A 17,321-nucleotide genomic window follows, 5' to 3' on the forward strand; every position below is an offset into this window, starting at 1 on the left:
AAGGATTGTCCGTTCTGCCAAGCCCTGAGGGATTGGTCCCTCGACAACATCGACACTTTTTTTGGGGTGCCAGGAAACCTAAGGCGAGTGTGGTACAGTTTGTGAATGTACATACATTTTCGGAACATGGCGATGCCAAACCTCACAAGAATTCAGCTGCAAGACATGTGCACTTGGCAGGTCCAAAACACTTGGACACTGCCCTGTCCCTCTGGCCTAGGCGCGAATACCAAAATCTCCGAGCGCCAGCAAGCCACGAAAAGCTAAAACAAACTACTAAAGAACTTTTTCCCGTTGCCAAGTAAAAGGTGAGACTAGTATCCGTATAGGTATTTGCAAAAGTTCGTTCTGTCTCCATGCTGGTAATTGTAAATCTGCATCCCATTCGCCTCCCTTGACCACTATACCACCAAACTCATGGTCTTCACTATCAAAGCTGCATAGCCAGCTCTTGGCAGTCCGAGGGATGAATCCACCCCGGTCTTGAGGCTCCTGGTATCAAACCTTTTACAGTAGGTAGCTAACAGGACCTTCTCTTTTCATTCCCATCCTTGCGCCAGAGGTACATCCTCCTGACCCCAAGGATGCACAATCTGCATGCCCGAGTCCCATGTCTCGTCAGATCTGGCGTCTTAGCCCAACCCTGGGTGCAGACCTTTGCCTTCGCGTCGATCGCTGAATGTTACCCAGCCAGAATGTTGTACTGCGCGAGGTCGAAAGTGGTAGCTCCGTCCGACGGTTGGAAACTGTATAAAGGTTGCGTCCCCATGGCAGGTGTTCCCCTCTTCTTGACTGTCTAGTTCGTGTCAGATTATACCATTCCTTTGCGGTCCATCACAGATCAGCAAATCTTCCACAATGGCGCCTACCGGAGACGCTATGGGCGAGACCGTTGCTGCGGCCGGCCTCCACGCTGAGATGGTTGACGAGAAGCGAGCCTCTGTTGCCGCTGAGAGGAGATCCTCTGTGGTCACCGACCCCCAGGCTCCTGCTGCTGCTGTGTCTTCTGGTGGTGTCACCGCAGATGGGCAGTTTCCCACTCCTGAGGAGATGCAAAGCTTGAGGCGCATTGCCAACAAGATTCCCATGAAGCTCTTTAGCATTGCATTCATAGAACTCTGCGAACGCTTCAGTTACTACGGATGCACGGTTGTTTGTAAGTTTTACTCAACGCTCAATACTCAATCTCAGTCATCTAACTTATATAAGTCACAAACTTCATCCAGCAGCCTCTCCCCCCTGGTTCTACCACCGGTGCCGACGATGAGCAGCCTGGTGCCCTTGGAATGGGTCAGCGAGCCTCGACAGGAATCACTACCTTCAACCAGTTCTGGCAGTACCTGATGCCTCTTCTCGGAGCCTATCTCGCTGATCAGTACTGGGGTCGTTACAAGACCATCAGCTATGCTCTGGTAGTCGACATCATCGGTCATCTTATCCTTATCGTCTCCGCTGTCCCTGGTGTCATTCAGAGCGACGGTGCTCTCGGTGCCATGATCGTTGGTATTATTGTCATTGGTTTCGGTACCGGTGGTTTCAAGCCTAATGTTAATCCTCTTATTGTCGAACAGCTTGGTGAGCAATACATGCACGTCAAGACTCTCAAGTCTGGTGAGCGTGTTATCATCGATCCTGCCGTCACCATTGAGCGTGTTTACATGTGGTTCTACTGGGCTATTAACATTGGTGCCCTGGTCGGTCAGGTCACCATGGTTTTCGCCGAGAAGTATGTCGGTTTCTGGCTATCATACACCCTTCCTACCTTCATGCTGTGCATCTGCCCTATCATCTTATTCTTCAACCGCAAGAACTACGAACGACGACCTCCTGGTGGTTCCGTTCTGGGACCTGCTATGAAGACCTTCTTCCTTGCTCAAAAGGGCCGCTGGAGCATTAACCCCTTCCAGACATGGAAGAACATGCACACTGGTGACTTTTGGGAGAACGTTAAGCCATCTCGCTTCAGTCATGAGAACCGCCCTAAGTGGATGACTTTCGACGATGCTTGGGTTGATGAGCTTCGTCGTGGATTTAACGCTTGTGCCGTATTCTGCTGGTACCCCATCTTCTGGCTTTGCTACAATCAGAGTATGTACCCTCCCCTATACAATGCCTCACACATGAGACATTATGAATGTTTTGAATAAGCCTTGTCAAAACTAACAACCATAATAGTCAACAACAACCTGATCTCTCAGGCCGCTCTCATGCAGCGTCACGGTGTTCCCAACGATATTCTCTCCAACCTCAACCCCTTCGCCCTCTTGATCTTCATTCCTCTCAACGATCGCCTAATCTACCCTGCTCTCCGAAAGGCTGGTATCCGCTTTACTCCCATCAAGAAGATCACGGCAGGTTTCTTCACTGGAGCCGCCGCCATGATCTGGGCTGCTGTTGTCCAACACTACATATACCAAAAGTCTGAGTGTGGTATGCGGGCATCTGGCGAAGACTGTCCTGTCGTCGAGATTAACGTCTGGGCCCAGACTGGCGCTTACGTTCTCATTGCTCTGTCCGAAGTGTTCGCCTCTATCACTTCTCTTGAGTACGCCTTCTCCAAGGCTCCCAAGAACATGCGTTCCATGGTCCAGGCCGTTGCTCTCTTCATGACTGCTTTCTCGGCTGCTCTTGGACAGGCCCTGGTTGGTCTTGCTGCCGATCCTCTGCTTGTTTGGAACTACGGTGTTGTTGCCATCCTCGCTGTGATTGCCGGAACTTGCTTCTGGTTCCAGTTCAAGGACTTGGATATTATCGAGGATGAGCTCAACGCTCTCCCTGAGGGTCAAGCTGGTGCCAAGTTCGACGAGGAGTCTCCTTTGGGCGAGAAGCGGGTTGACGGATAAGAGGTTGCTGTTTGAAAGAACGAACCATAAATGTCTATCTGTATTAGTTTTTAGTCTCGATACCCTTGAATATTTGCCAAAGTCACATAGTTTTAGTTGAAGAAGAGACTTATGGGATTAATATATTCATCCACGATTTACTACATTTATCTCTATCCAGGTTTCCCTTATGTCGTTAAGTCCACCACAATGATTGAACAACGGGACAACTGGAGATTATCGCCTTTTCGAGACTGAACTGACAAGCATATCAATAAAATCGACACATTTATACTTGAAAGTCTGAGCTACCATGATACGCTGACATATTATGACTATCTATGAACCAAGTTTACTCAATTGTTTATGTCCGGGAGCGCCCGTTGGCCCGAGATCCTGGAACAGGTACATCACATTAATACCATATAGTAGGCAGTATGGATACTTGGACCAAGCCTTGGACTAGGACATTGGGATGAAGGTTGGGTTTGGGCGGGTGTATTGTTCTTAGGCATGACCCCTGTATTTATGGATAATTCGAATGATGATATCCTGTCTTATGGAACGAAATCACAAAGTCTATATTTCCTACTACTCATTCTTTTCCCACATTTGGAACTCATACTTTGTCCCTGCCTCCTCTTGACCACCTTCTTCAATCTCCTCGCCCGTCCACTCCTGCAACTCCTCTCTCGACTTCCTCTCCCACTTGCCACCCTTCAGGTCCACGGGGAAGAACGTATCACAGTCAAAATCCCGTTCAATGCTGGTGAGCAGGATGCGTCGCGCCTCGGGCAGCTTGAGTGCAGCATCGTAGATCTGGGCACCGCCAATGACAAAGACACGGTTGATGTCGCTGCGAGCACGAGCGTACTGCAGCGCGAGCTCAAGAGACTGAACTCTGACGGGCTCTGTGAGTTCAACTGTCTCGGGGAGGTTCAAGGGTGCGGAACGGCTTATGACGATATTGAGACGGTCTTTTAGAGGTCGGAATTTGGTGGGGATTGAGTCCCAGGTTTTACGGCCCATTATGACTGCGTTGAGCGATGGTGAAGGGGCCTGAGAGTTTGTTAGTACAGGTTTTTCGTATTTTCTTATTCAAACCATGTGGGAGAATTGGTCTGGGGCGTGTTTGGGCAAAGGGAAATAAGTGATTGCAGTTGTACCTGTGGCGGCAGTCTTGTCGTCACACGTGCAAAGTACTTCATTTCTTTGCGCAAGCCTTGCCAGGGCATTCCTCCTTGGGCGCCGATGCCCATATTACGAGTCGCAGCGACTATGAGGGTGAGTTCGAGAGACTGCATTTTTTCAATGTGGTGTTTGTTTGTGAATACAGCCCGCAAGGTATCAAATATGCATTTTTACTTTTTTATATAACTATATTTAAATTTTAGTTTTTTCATAAAAAATAGTATAAAAAGTTAAATAAAAAAATTAGTTACTATTAAATATATAAATTTTAAAAATAAAATTATATTTTACTTAATATTATATCTATTGCGAAAAATAATTAAAAAAGAGAAATAATATAGTATTTTTATTATTATTAAGACAATATAAGCAAAGATCTATTAAATCGATTTATACACGGGATCCACAGTGGCGATATGCTGGCCACACATTTGATCCCTAAGAGCTGTACCTATCTAAAAGTAAAAGAGGTGAGGTTCTGCTTGAATGAGTGAGTGTGTTAGTTTTGATTGAGCTACTACTCAATGATTATTCCTTATTCGTCAAACAGCCTTATTACCTTGGCCTTAGGGTTCCAGAAAAACTGTCCGCTAAAAGCATAAAGGATGAAATTATTAGGCCATCTTATTCCGCTTAGACTATACTCTTTAGGCTATTTATTTCTGTATTCTAAGACTTAGGGGGTCAATTTTTCTGCTACCCAGTAGCTTGGGTATTTCCAGGAAATAACATGCTCATTTGCTTCTAGAAAAAGTAGAAAGGGAATGTAGATACTTACGGCAACTTTCCGTGAAAGTAACTTTGGCTAGTCATGATGATCCACTTGAAAATGGAGGCAATTGCATCATGCTGGGTCATTCATTCTCCATATATCCCCGAGTTTAGCAATCATGAAATCGGAAAGAGTTTATTTCTCGACTCTTATAAACCAATCTCTCTCTTAAATTGCTCATCCATTGTCATTCAGAATATTCATTCGTCTACCAGAACCGAGGTAAAGTCACTGCAAACCACATTCATCATGGCTCAGAACGTCCCCGACAACTACATCCCCAAGTACGCTCAGCAGGACGAGTGGGAGGATAAGGAGCTCCAAAAATTCGCAATTGAGTTCTATCGCATCTCAGACAAGCCAGAAGAGAACCAACGCTGGGTCGACTCCTTCTGCGAGGACGCACGTGTTCAAATTGGCGCTGACAAGGCGCGTGGCACAAATGGTTAGTTGAAACAATCTCGGATGCGTTCGTCTCAATCTGTTGAGAAATGTTGAGCTGATGAATCAATTTATCTAGACCTGGCACAGTTCCGAACGCGAATGTGGAAACTAGTCAAGGAGAGAAAGCACACGGTCCTCAAGGTCTTCCCTGGACGTTTCCCAGACTCGGAACCCAGCGAAAGCGAAGTGATGATCCTCGGTGAGGTTGGCGTGACTACGACAGACGGACGACTCAAACAAGCTGCGTGGTCAGCCCACGCGGTTGTGAAGAAGGTCGATGGAGCCTGGAAATTCAAGGAGTACCGAGTTTGGTTGCAGGATGAGGGCCTTCTATGAAAGAGAGACGCAATCGACCGAAAGCAACAAAAGTGAATTTGTGCATAATAGCCTCTAGTCGCGTTTATGAATAGCAAGCAATACGAAACAGCAAAACAAAACAAACCAATACAATCGGGAAGCTACTGACCTACTCACCGTTCACATCCCGATACGTCATCCCAGCCAGGTCGGTCTGTGGGAGTGTGGGACAAGATGGAAATTGCGGGGAGAGACAAATGCCGAAGTATACCGTTATCGTTATCTCTATCGTTATCGAATGAATTGAGCACGCCGATTAAAGGACAAGTCTCACAGGGGAGGTTCGGGATGGATGAGCCTAATAACAACACCCCCAGTGCGGTTGACTCACTCATCTCGCTGCATTTATTAGTAGTAGCCCGACCTCGGGCTGTTGCTTCGCCTGAAATAAATAAGCTAAGCTAAACAATCAAGGTTCACCGTCCCTTGCTTTAATACCACGATGCCGTGTCCTAAATCTGTACAATCAACGTGCCCGTCCCCTGGTGATGATAGGAGAGGCACGCTTAGCACGGCCACATGCTGATGGCGTAGCTGGTATGGTCAGGTGAGAGAATCATGTGGCTAGGGGGTCAACCAGATGCTGGAACAGGAACCAACAAGGATACAACCGGCAATACCAAGTTATGAATGGATGGTTTATGCTCAGATCGAGAGGAGGTGAGATCAGTCGTCATCAGTTTCCTCAAGGTACCCGAGGTCGTGGATAAACCTGTTATCATGGCGAATGGGGGATGACAACGTATCGATAACGAGTTGTATGTATGTAGGTATGTAATCTGGTCTAGGATGGGTTGTCAAGTTCCGGATTCGATCTGATTTGATACATCCATCTTTCTTTCATTCCCTTTCCCTTTCTCGGGTCCTAGTTATGGTCAGCCAGCGCATGAACCTACTATAACCCCGCGTCCCAGAGGACAAGAGTACCAAGGAATGGATGACAAGTCAGTCTGCAGCCATTCAAACGGTACGAAAAAGAAACAATCCCTCGACTTCCCGAATGAGCTAGAAATGTGACAGGGACGAAGCCGTGTAGATCCGCCATTTGGATCGCCTACCCGTACCGTACTCCATACAGTCCAGTACCACAGAGGACAGACAGACAAGACAGACAGACTATCGAGTCTGGTCTGGCTGGGTGTCTTATCGCATGAGGGGTTCAATAGACCAGCTCCTTATCACCGCCTAGGTCCAGCCAGGCCCGCCAACCCCCATAAGAATGCCCCATCCCGCGCTAGAACATCCTCGGGGCTCAGTGTGCATGTGGCCTGTAGTGTCAGAAATTAGTCCAGCATCACTCGACCAAAGACAATCATCTGCATTTCTGTCACTACTCCTTTCTCCAATGCCCAGTGTGCCTGTCCCCTTACACACCCCCATGTTTAGCGTCCCCTCTCTCAAGGCGTCAGTGACGGGATGTAGGTACTAATCCTGGCTGCTACACCAGATATCCCGGCGTGACTCTATCCGACATGACTACCTCCTACTGACTGTACACCTTCCTTTGAGCGAGCTCCATCTCAACAATTGATCCTCTCCTTTCACTAACTTACAACTCGACTCTTCAGTGAATGACTACACGATACAAGCATCAAACAAGCGCATGACGATTTCTTTCACTTCCAACTCTATAACGATCTTTGTTTCATCATCATCTGGTTCTGTCTCTATTGTATCAAATCATCTATCATCCATCTTACATACTACATCCCATACATACAACTCTTTAGACTATCTATCTTCTGCACAGCTGGTCTGCGCCGCTATTGTCCACTCAACAATCTCGAGCATCTCGTCCTTCATTCTCGATAATCACTCAACTTGACCAAATACTTACTGGGTTGCCTCTTCCCAGCTTTTTTTTAACCTTTTTTACTTCTCTATTCGACAGCCAGTACGACTTTGGTTGCTGCTACTAATCTCCCCTTTGATCTGTACAAGCCTACCATCAGGCGTCATTTCATTCGACACTGTACAAAGAGGTACGCGACACACCAAAGGATACAGACTGAGAACCTTAATAAACAAGTACCGGCGTCACCTCTAAGAAAACCGATTTGACGCCTCTTTACTGGCAACTACGTTCTGCAGAAACGCGAGCGTTTTTGGGGTAGGAAACTGCTCCGACACTTGCCCAAATCAGTTGAATGCCTTGTAAGTTGGTACCTCTTAACCTCTATCTTATACCTGCCATTCGCCCCTACATTACCCCTCTACTCCATCATACATAGCATTTACTCCCCCAAACCATATGCGCAACGCGCGCTGCCTTTTACCACAGCAACCCGAAAGGCTAACTATGACTCTTTCCTCAGCCTCAAAGAAGGACAGGAAGCATGCTAGAGAAAGTGGCGGTATCGCCGCCGCTGTGACAAAGCAAACAGCTGGAAAGTTCGCGTGAGTAACCTTTCGTCCACAAGACTCTTTCATCACCATGTTTAGTACCTGACTGACCCGCAGTCACGTTCATAGTGCCGCCAACAACACCAGCATCAACCCAAACAATAAAGACAACGTCAACAGCACCAACAATAACGGTGCCGAAAGCAAGAGCTCATCTACTTCGGTCGCTTCCACGCCCCCGGTCGATACGCCAGAGATCAAGCCTTCCGCCGTCCCTGACAATGACAACCCTGCCGCCTCCCCCATGCTTGCTGCAATGTCCACAACTCCAGCTTCCGTGAGCACAGCGCCGAGTATGAATAACGACTGGATCCGAAGCGGTATTGCTGGTTCCCCAGGAAATTTGATCAGCATCATGGGCGACTCGCCTCCTACTCAACCCTCCTCATATGAGGACTCGGGTCGACTGCATCGTGGATGGGCTGTTCAGCGTCCTTACATGAGCCCGTCGCCCTCATCTATATCACCACCAAGTCACGGTCGTCGCCCCTTGAGCTTCCAGATGGATGCTCAGTATCAGTCTCCAGAGACACCGCCTCTGTCTGGCCACTATCGCCGCAGTTCAGTTGCGTCTCCGTTCAATGGTGCAAGAATCGGGAACCTTCCGCCGCTTCCTCATCAACCCCAAGCACATTTCTACGGTGCCCCCGATCTTGACTTGAACTTGGCAAACAACTCTGGTATGAAAGCCGGCGAGCGTGGTTACTTCTTCGGTTTCGACAAGCTGCCCGAGTGCCCCGATTTCCCACCCAGTCCAAGTAACGTCGTCATCGCCGGATATGAAGGTGGCTTGGACGTCTATACTGTTGGCAAGAGAGGCCTTGAACCTGCCGCAAGCTTAAAGGGACTACGGGGAGGTGTCCATTACGCCAAGATCCTTCCATGGACACTTGACAATGATAAAAAGTCACTCTTTCCTCTCGTGGCCGTGGTTTTGCATGGTCCTGTTCTACCCACCGGCGCATCTGACCCTGCACAAGACGATGGACCAAGTCCCAGACCTGACGGAGCGGCAAGTCCTCGGTCAGTCTATACCCACCAGGAAGGCTTCCAAGGAAGACAGAGCATCGACGCTTATCAAACTTCCGTCGAGGTTTACTCGCTGAGAACGAACCAACTGGTCGATGTGTTACTTCAAGCACCAAAGATACAAATCAACCCTGAAATCTCTGTTACAAACCCTATTTTCAGACCGCCTCCGCCCAGCGGTACCTTCACAGTTCGGGCAGATTCCGGTACGCTCGCAGTGTGCTCAGGCGTTACTGGTGAATGCTGGGTTTACTTGCAGCTATTGGAGGACCAGAACGGCCATACATTTGCATGTGTCGGCAAGATCTGGACTAGCCTTCAGCAAAGTGCTCGAGGTGAGGTACCAGAGGAGACGGATAAGACACGTACTTCGACTGCGTCCCCGCGCTCGAGCCCGCAAACACCTATTCTGGCGATCAGTGGACGATGGATCGCTTACTGTCCCGCGACCCCGTCATCTCAGGTTTCTCTCAGAGCTCATGTGCCACTCCCAATATTGGGCAAGGCACCTGGGCTTGCCACTGTAACTCCACCACAGCTGCCATCATCTTCTGCATCGGTAGATCTCCCAATATCCGATAGCGTTGTAAATAAGATTATGCGCGAGACGACCCAAGAGCTTATACAGGGTGCCAAATGGGTCGGACAACAAGGCTGGCAGGCTTGGAATTCCTACTGGAACAAATCAAGCCCCCAGTCTCAAACTCAACAAGCACGTTCACCTCCCCAGGGCTGGGCGGGCACTCGATCACCTCATGGCGACTCGTCTCAATTCCCTCCTACACATGGATCGACCGGCCAGACCATAGCAAAGGATCCAGGGCTCGTGTCCATCATTGACACAGAGTCCCTCCTTGCTTCGTCCTCAATCCATCCAATCACTACGTTCGCACCGCCTCTGGGGTGCAGCTTCCTCTCATTCTCCCCATCGTCCTTGGCTTTATTCACAGCCAGCAGCAAGGGCGATGTGCAGACAGTCTGGGACCTCCTCCGTATTCAACATACCAGATCGTCCCCTCTGCAGGTTACAGTGAGCCCAAACACAAGCACAGGTCCTCAGGTTCGACAAATTGCACAGTTCTCACGAATGACAGTTGCACGCATTGTTGATGTTGCTTGGACGCAGGCGCAGGGCGAACGATTGGCTATGGTGACCGAGCGTGGTACTGTACATCTTCTCGACATGCCCTCGAGTGCGTTCATGTGGCCCGCACCTCGTCGCCGTCAAGCCGTCCAAGAGAGTGGTACCGCAACACCAGAGCAGCCAAGTACAGCCGTCTCTTTGGCAACTGGCGCTTTTGGTGCCGCTTACCAAGCTGCGAAACCATTCGTGTCACGACCCCGCCGCAGCAGCGGCAACGTATCCAATATTCCTGGCAACAGTCTCAAAGACTCGGCGGCCATGGGAGGACGAGTGATTGCTGCTAGCATCAGCAGTTCACTCGGCAAGACTGGAACCGCGATCAATCAGCTTCGGCATACTGGAGAGAACCGTGTTTCCTTGCCACTTAGTTCGAGCCTCCCTTCGACGTCATGCGTCACCTGGGTCAAAAGCCGGAGACACCAAGGGCTCTTTGTGGTTGGAAACGGCTTGGTGCGGGCGTTCTCCTGTAGAACCCGCCGATCTAGCGTACAGGCTGGCAGGAAGGTGACACGTGCCAGCAGATATCATGATTACAACGTGCCAAACCTTCCCAGCGACTTGGTAGCTCCAGCTGTGCGACAGATGGTGGACTTGGGAGCCCAAGATGAGATTCTCGACCTTTCAGATCGTGACATGGATGCGGGGAACACCCTGACACTCAATGCACGACCTCGTGTAGCATCGGCAGATCACCATATGGAATCATCGATCCCTCAAGCTGAAATAGAGTCTAGTGCGCCCTATCAGCCTTTCCACACAGACCGTCGAGTGACGCTCTGCGAGTACCGTAGAGGTACAATTGATCAACTCGAGGTTGTTTCCGCCATACTGGCCGATGCCAACCTAGAAGAAAATGCACTATCAAAGAAAAAGAAAAAGAAGGGGCAACCCACGGAAACATATGCATCTAGAGAAGTGTCAAGCACAACAGCCTGGGCCTTTGGCCAGGATATTCCAGTGGTTCGACTGGACTTGGGCTTGCCCACTGTCACCGAGGAGGAGTACGATGGCCCTGAGGATCATATTGCCTTGCCCCCTTCTGCTATGGAGCGGGTGATGCAGTACGGTGACGAAGCGCAGATTGTGGTGACGACGAGGAGACGTCGTGGAGCTCAGGGGGGCAGTCAAGGTGAGGATGGCTTCTTTGAGGATGATTGCGAAGTTCTCGACTTTGCAGATCAGAGGGTGTAAATGAGATGAGTCTCCTCTCAGCCAGCAATATATGCAGGGTTTTTTTTTTGGTGTATGGATTTTTGAGCTTTACTTCATTCTATGGATTTGATGCTAGGGATCAATAATCCATTGCTTAGGCTGTTCAATCATGGTGCCAAATTTCACCAATCCATGTTTAGCATGAATGGCAGCATTTAACCAAATCATTGGGTCCGGAATGTTGGAGTTGATTGATTCTTGACGTGTAGGCAATTTGCTTCATGTAAGAAACACTCTTTAGCACGGAATTCTTTCTTTGACAGGTCATAATGCCTTATTAAATAAATAGAAACACATTAGATGCCCATTTCCCATAGTGCTCTTTTATTTCTTCTGCATAAGCTGATGCCCCACGGTATCCAAGGTTCAGGACGTCGTCATGTTCCGTGGTGCGATTAGGTGACTTTTAATGCCAGTAAACAATTAAAAGGTATATGAATCGGCATATTGATTGTCTAGTTGGCCTTCTTAGCGGCAGCCTTGGCCTTTGCAGCCTTCTTCTGGTTGCTCCGAATCATGACCATGCTCAGGAAGGAGCCAACAACAGCGGAACCGAGAAGGATGATAATGACGGGGATGCGAATGGCCCAAACGCGAGGAGGAAAGAAGTTTTGGAGAGGGTGATCGTCGTCGACAAAGGGCTGAAGCAATTGTTAGCTCACGGCGCATCTATAAACGTGGGTACCCAGGGCAGGCAAGTAAGGGCTGCTGCCATAGGATCAATCGCACTGAGGTCGGAGGGGTACTTACCATGAGAAGGGTCCAGATGGTGTAGTAGGTGAAGACGACGGAAGCGGCCACGAGCATGGCGAGACCGACGATTTTGTCCAACTGCAGTAGAGGAATTATGTTAGTAAAGTTGAAGAAGAGCGAGGGGCTGCTGCGATGCCCCCAGGCGGAACCGCGTAAAGGGGACAAGCCTGTAGATCAGGGCTTCGGAGTGGACATAACAGGTAAGTACTGACCATTGTTAAAGATGCGCAAGGTGAGCGAACGTAGACCTTGGTTGAGCCGAAGAGAAGAGTGAGGCAGAAAAGTAGAAATAAAGGAGCGTTGGAAAGTTTGTCAAAGTGTTAAGAGTACCTGCTAAAAGGCCAAATTTACAATGGACGCGATTTCACCTCCTGATGACCTAGCATGCAGCTTGTCTCGGAGTGGGTGGAGCAGACGCCACTGCACCGCCACATTTGGTCAATTGCAGCTGCAGGTCTGCTGTGGCACGACAGAACTTTAGCTGCTGGCCTAACTTTTTCAGTCGCGCCGTGGTCCAACCATTAGAACAAGTTAGCGACGACATCTTCTCCAGCGCGTTGAAGAGTCTCACCACAATTCAACAACGCCATCAGAAAATTAAGGAAACAGAATCAGAAACGACAAAACTATCGACTGCGACTGTGACTTCCGATTTTTCTATACGATGGCTTCCGCCGAGGTTGACCTCCCCCGTCGCAACCGCGACCGCAGCGACAAGCCCGATGGCGACTCTTATCGTCCTGGAAGGTCCCAGCGATCGCCTTCTCCCCGTCAAAAACGAGATGCTGCGCCTGTACGAACGGAGGAGGAGAAGCAGGCTGCCGCAAAGGCCGAGTACGAGAAGCTTCTAACGATGAGATCCGGCGGAACGTACATCCCACCCGCGAGACTGCGCGCGCTCCAGGCACAGATCACAGACAAGACGAGCAAGGAGTACCAGCGCATGGCATGGGAGGCGCTCAAAAAGAGTATCAACGGTCTTATCAACAAGGTCAACACAGCGAACATCAAGTTCATCGTTCCCGAGCTGTTTGGGGAGAATTTGGTTCGTGGCCGGGGTCTGTTTTGTCGATCGATCATGAAGGCCCAGGCTGCCAGTTTGCCTTTCACCCCTATCTATGCCGCCATGGCCGCGATTGTCAACACCAAGTTACCTCAGGTTGGAGAACTTCTAATACGCCGCCTGGTCCTCCAATTCAGGAAAGGCTTCAAGCGAAACGACAAGGCCGTTTGCCTCTCCTCTACCACCTTCCTCGCACATCTTATCAACCAGCAGGTTCAGCATGAAATGCTTGCTGGTCAAATCTTACTCCTCCTGCTCCACAAGCCTACCGACGACAGTGTTGAGATAGCGGTCGGTTTCTGCCGTGAAGTCGGACAATACCTGGAGGAGATGCAAAGCTCGATTGCGAACGTAATCTTTGATCAATTCCGAAACATTCTGCACGAAGCCGACATCGATAAGCGAACGCAGTACATGATCGAGGTCTTATTTCAGGTGCGAAAGGACAAGTTCAAGGACAACCCGGCTGTCAAGGAAGAGTTGGATTTGGTTGAAGAGGAGGACCAGATTACACACCAAGTCGACCTGGAAGGCGAGATTGAAGCGCAGGATGGGCTCAACATTTTCAAGTTCGATTCAGAGTGGGAAGAGCATGAAGAGGCATACAAGAAGCTTAGGGCTGAGATCTTGGGCGAGGGCAGCGACGATGAAGATGACGACGAAGACGAATACGAAAGTTCCTCCGAAGACGAGGAGGATGAGAAAACAAAGGCCATGGAGATCAAAGATCAGTCCAATGCCGACCTTGTCAACCTGCGCAGGACCATTTACCTCACCATCATGTCCAGCGCCGACCCTGAGGAAGCTGTCCACAAGCTGATGAAGATCAACCTTCCTGCAGGGCAGGAGCCTGAGCTTCCCTCCATGATTGTGGAGTGTTGCTCGCAAGAAAAGACATACACCAAATTCTTTGGCATGATTGGCGAGCGCTTCGCTAAAATTAATCGACTGTGGTGCGACCTCTTTGAGCAGGCTTTCGCCAAGTACTATGAAACCATCCATCGATACGAAAACAACAAGTTGCGCAATATAGCAATGCTGTTCGGCCATATGTTCGCTTCAGACGCTCTAGGCTGGCACTGTCTTTCTGTCATTCACTTGAACGAGGACGAGACCACATCCAGCAGCCGTATCTTTATTAAGATTCTGTTCCAGTTTATTGCGGAGGAGACCGGCATGCCCAAGTTGAGGGCACGTTTGACAGATGAGACACTTCGACCTAACCTGGAAGGTCTCTTCCCCAGAGACAACCCCCGCAACATCAGGTTCTCCATCAACTATTTTACAAGTATCGGTATGGGCGCTCTTACAGAAGAGATGCGAACACACCTTCAGAATATGCCCAAGCCCGCTTTGCCTGCTCCTGCAGCCGCAGCGGATTCAGACTCGGATTCCGTCTCCAGCTACTCGTCCTACACAGGCTCTTCCTACTCACGATCTCGATCTCGCTCTCGAACACCGCGCAAGGTTGCTGACCGAGGTCGATCGCTTTCTCGATCCCCTGGCCGTAAGAGCAGGGGACGTTCATACAGCTCGTCGAGATCAAGGTCATACTCACGATCCGTATCTGCACGAGGAAGGGGTCGCAGCCAGTCTGGTTCCGCCAGCCCTCCTCGACGAGGTCATCGTTACACCAGTGAGAGCCGTTCGCGATCTCCAGCCCCCCGTAATGGCAAGGGCCGAGCTCGTAGCGCCTCTTACTCGTCTCGAAGCCGATCTCGCTCGCCGCCACGACAAGTACGTGGGGCACCACCTCCAGCTAAAGATGGACGAAGCCGCTCATATGATTTCCAGAGTCGATCCCCTTCTCCTGCGAGAAAGCGGGAGAGATCGTACTCTGGTAGCCCAGCACCTCGAGGCCGACCGCGCGGAAATGCCGGGCCTGGCACTCATAGGCGCAATAGCTCATCTGTCAGTGACGGGCCACGAGATAAGGCTAAGCAGTACAGCCGTTCGCCTTCATACGACTCACGATCCCCACCACCAAGGAGGGCTAATCCTCAGAGCGTGTCACCTCCACCTGCGCGCAACGGACGTCAGCCTTCATACACGCCGTCGCCTAGCCCGCCACGTCGTGGAGGAAACAGGTCGTTGAGCCCTGTGCCGCCAAAGAGAAGACGTTACAGCGACAGTGTCTCCAGGTCACCGCCGCCAATGAAGCGAGGACGACGGGGCAGTTGAAAGGGAGTAGGAGAGTGGGAAGTCCATAAGACGATAGGTTTATAATGAAGAAAGGGGTTACTTTGTAATTAGTTGAGGTGTTTCATCAGCGGGACCTACCAAAATTGAAAATGATTGAGGCATAGGGTGTTCATTGTTTCCACTTGCTTTGTATTCGCCGACTAGTGAAGTTGATGGGCTTTATTCATATATCATATCAAGCCCTTGTTTTATGCTTTGTGTAGGGGATCCAGGGACCAGGTTCGTGTCCAAACTGTCAATTATATAACTAAGTATGGATTCACCTTCTAAAAGTCTAGATACAATGGCGGTTACCTGCTCATTCCACAATTCTCTACACCTTTTTGTCTCATTCTCATGTTTCTACTGAGTAACATTACCAAACTACCCATCATGGAACCACACTCACAACCTGACAACTTGGCCAAGGTAGCAGTGCTTTGGATGAGTTTACCTTGAAGTTCAAGACTTGGGTCTATACCCCTGGGTTATTTGCGGCGCTAGATGTGATCTGAACCCATTCGATGGTTGAGTGTCATGATGCACACTGGTCGTGCTGCATTGTGCAAGGCTTAGGAGAGTTTAGTTGTTTTAGCCGTTTCTCTGTATTCTTGCTCTATGATCGTTACTTTAGGATACCGCAAGATATCCGATGGCATTGTTTGTATGTTCTATATTTTCGTGTTAGTCAAACAGGTTACGGATAGCGCACACTCTGTTATGCACTGGCAACAATTCACATGAATGGCATCGCCGTTTGTTTGGATATTTACTTACTGCCAAAAATGCCTGGTGTTAAACCGTTAGTCGTTTGAAATTCCTGAGCAAGCGTTATCGATGATGTTTGTAGTCAACCTAGCAAGGCAGCTTCAAACGAAGGAGATATCAACAAACGGTGTCAAGTTCAAATGAAATTGCTTGTAGGCTTCACCATGTATTTATATCAATTCCTCTCTTGACCATAAAATATTACCATAACTGCATCTTGACATCAAACATTCTTCCACAAATCATCGTGGTCATCATGGAGGTCATCACTTTTTTCGTCATCTTGTCTGTGGCGATTGCGTTCATTGCTAACGACCCTATTCAAACACCATTTGGAGCTATCTTTGCATCATTTTTCGTTGCGTTCTTCGCACTGATCGGAGGTGAACACAAACACCATCTCTCTCATCCTAAGAGTTGGTACTGACAGATCACCAGGCGCCTCGTTCATCAACCATGTCATCATCTCAGTCCAAGAGCGATTGGTTGTACCACCAGAAGACGATATCTTCTCGAGACCCTCCCTGCGTAGAGTGACAGGCTACGGACCTGCAGAATTCGACACCCATGATAAGTTCTATCACACCTACGGCATCTGCTGTGGAAAAAGGGGGCACTGTCACTCTTGTCTTAAGCAGCACGCCGAACGGCTTAGAGACGAGCAGGTGGAAGACAAGTTTGAGTTCGACAGGACGATTAAGCAAGCCCTCGCCGAATAGGATGGGTAGGGGTGTGCGGTTCTTGCGGTCTGGGAAGGCAAAAGGGCAATGAGCAGGATTACAAAACAGCGAGTAATGGTGCTTGATACTGAGCTCCGACGATTGTTGCATTGTCAACCTTCGATAAAAAATAGTCTTCAGGGTTTATATGACAAAGGAAAGCGTTGCTATTTAAGCAGAAGTCATACCAATCCAGCGGACAAGTTTCCTACATTTGCTCATTATCCACAGTGTTTTCTTTCCCCATGCTATTTCTATCTTTGCGCACACATTGGCGTGATATCTGAAAGTGGTTTTCCTTTTGAACACTATAGCTGCGGATTTGGTCCCTGGACTATTGCCTGTTCTCATAGTCTAGACCTTAAACTTACCAGGTCAACATAATGGCATAAGTCCTCTGTGCTATGAACATGGGAAACATTACTGGCAGTCGGACATCATGTTAATATTCAGTATCAACGAA

General features: G+C 49.2%; 7 protein-coding genes across 7 annotated transcripts; 4 read left to right on the forward strand and 3 right to left on the reverse strand.

The window, feature by feature from the left end:
* Window positions 1-858: 858 nt before the first annotated feature.
* On the forward strand, window positions 859-2,843 carry FGSG_07209 (uncharacterized protein; the record flags this gene model as incomplete). The annotated part of the gene is made up of 3 exons (XM_011328634.1): window positions 859-1,156; window positions 1,210-2,088; window positions 2,176-2,843. 3 exons carry the CDS (start codon window positions 859-861, stop codon window positions 2,841-2,843), a joined length of 1,845 nt encoding a protein of 614 aa, XP_011326936.1.
* A 570-nt stretch (window positions 2,844-3,413) lies between these two features.
* FGSG_07210 (uncharacterized protein) lies at window positions 3,414-4,126 on the reverse strand (the record flags this gene model as incomplete). The annotated part of the gene is made up of 2 exons (XM_011328635.1): window positions 3,414-3,881; window positions 3,989-4,126. The coding sequence occupies 2 exons, from the start codon at window positions 4,124-4,126 to the stop codon at window positions 3,414-3,416; spliced, it is 606 nt and encodes a 201-aa protein (XP_011326937.1).
* Window positions 4,127-4,965: 839 nt separating this feature from the next.
* Window positions 4,966-5,770, forward strand: FGSG_07211 (uncharacterized protein). Its single transcript, XM_011328636.1, has 2 exons — window positions 4,966-5,230; window positions 5,306-5,770. Exons 1-2 carry the CDS (start codon window positions 5,035-5,037, stop codon window positions 5,563-5,565), a joined length of 456 nt encoding a protein of 151 aa, XP_011326938.1. The 5' UTR covers window positions 4,966-5,034; the 3' UTR covers window positions 5,566-5,770.
* A 2,115-nt stretch (window positions 5,771-7,885) lies between these two features.
* FGSG_07212 (uncharacterized protein) lies at window positions 7,886-11,353 on the forward strand (the record flags this gene model as incomplete). The annotated part of the gene is made up of 2 exons (XM_011328637.1): window positions 7,886-7,983; window positions 8,110-11,353. 2 exons carry the CDS (start codon window positions 7,886-7,888, stop codon window positions 11,351-11,353), a joined length of 3,342 nt encoding a protein of 1,113 aa, XP_011326939.1.
* Window positions 11,354-11,613: 260 nt separating this feature from the next.
* FGSG_07213 (uncharacterized protein) lies at window positions 11,614-12,455 on the reverse strand. The gene is made up of 3 exons (XM_011328638.1): window positions 12,340-12,455; window positions 12,125-12,205; window positions 11,614-12,015 (listed from the first exon to the last, which is right to left on the reverse strand). Exons 1-3 carry the CDS (start codon window positions 12,340-12,342, stop codon window positions 11,830-11,832), a joined length of 270 nt encoding a protein of 89 aa, XP_011326940.1. The 5' UTR covers window positions 12,343-12,455; the 3' UTR covers window positions 11,614-11,829.
* Window positions 12,456-12,791: 336 nt separating this feature from the next.
* FGSG_07214 (pre-mRNA-splicing factor cwc22) lies at window positions 12,792-15,492 on the forward strand (the record flags this gene model as incomplete). Its single annotated transcript, XM_011328639.1, has 1 exon — window positions 12,792-15,492. One exon carries the CDS (start codon window positions 12,792-12,794, stop codon window positions 15,369-15,371), a length of 2,580 nt encoding a protein of 859 aa, XP_011326941.1. The 3' UTR covers window positions 15,372-15,492.
* Window positions 15,493-16,460: 968 nt separating this feature from the next.
* On the reverse strand, window positions 16,461-16,969 carry FGSG_13093 (uncharacterized protein; the record flags this gene model as incomplete). Its single annotated transcript, XM_011328640.1, has 3 exons — window positions 16,461-16,512; window positions 16,568-16,663; window positions 16,689-16,969. 3 exons carry the CDS (start codon window positions 16,967-16,969, stop codon window positions 16,461-16,463), a joined length of 429 nt encoding a protein of 142 aa, XP_011326942.1.
* Between the last annotated feature and the right edge of the window lie 352 nt (window positions 16,970-17,321).

The sequence above is a fragment of the Fusarium graminearum genome, chromosome 4 (assembly GCF_000240135.3).
Source record: "Fusarium graminearum PH-1 chromosome 4, whole genome shotgun sequence".
Classification (NCBI taxonomy): domain Eukaryota; kingdom Fungi; phylum Ascomycota; class Sordariomycetes; order Hypocreales; family Nectriaceae; genus Fusarium; species Fusarium graminearum.

Bases quoted from the DNA above. Each gene is read 5' to 3' on its own strand.
- FGSG_07211 (XM_011328636.1), top strand. From the start codon at position 5,035: ATGGCTCAGAACGTCCCCGACAACTACATCCCCAAGTACGCTCAGCAG. The intron at 5,231-5,305 runs GTTAGTTGAAAC...CAATTTATCTAG, and splicing joins CAAGGCGCGTGGCACAAATG to ACCTGGCACAGTTCCGAACG.
- FGSG_07213 (XM_011328638.1), bottom strand. The intron at 12,016-12,124 runs GTAAGTACCCCT...CAATTGCTTCAG, and splicing joins CCATCTGGACCCTTCTCATG to CCCTTTGTCGACGACGATCA.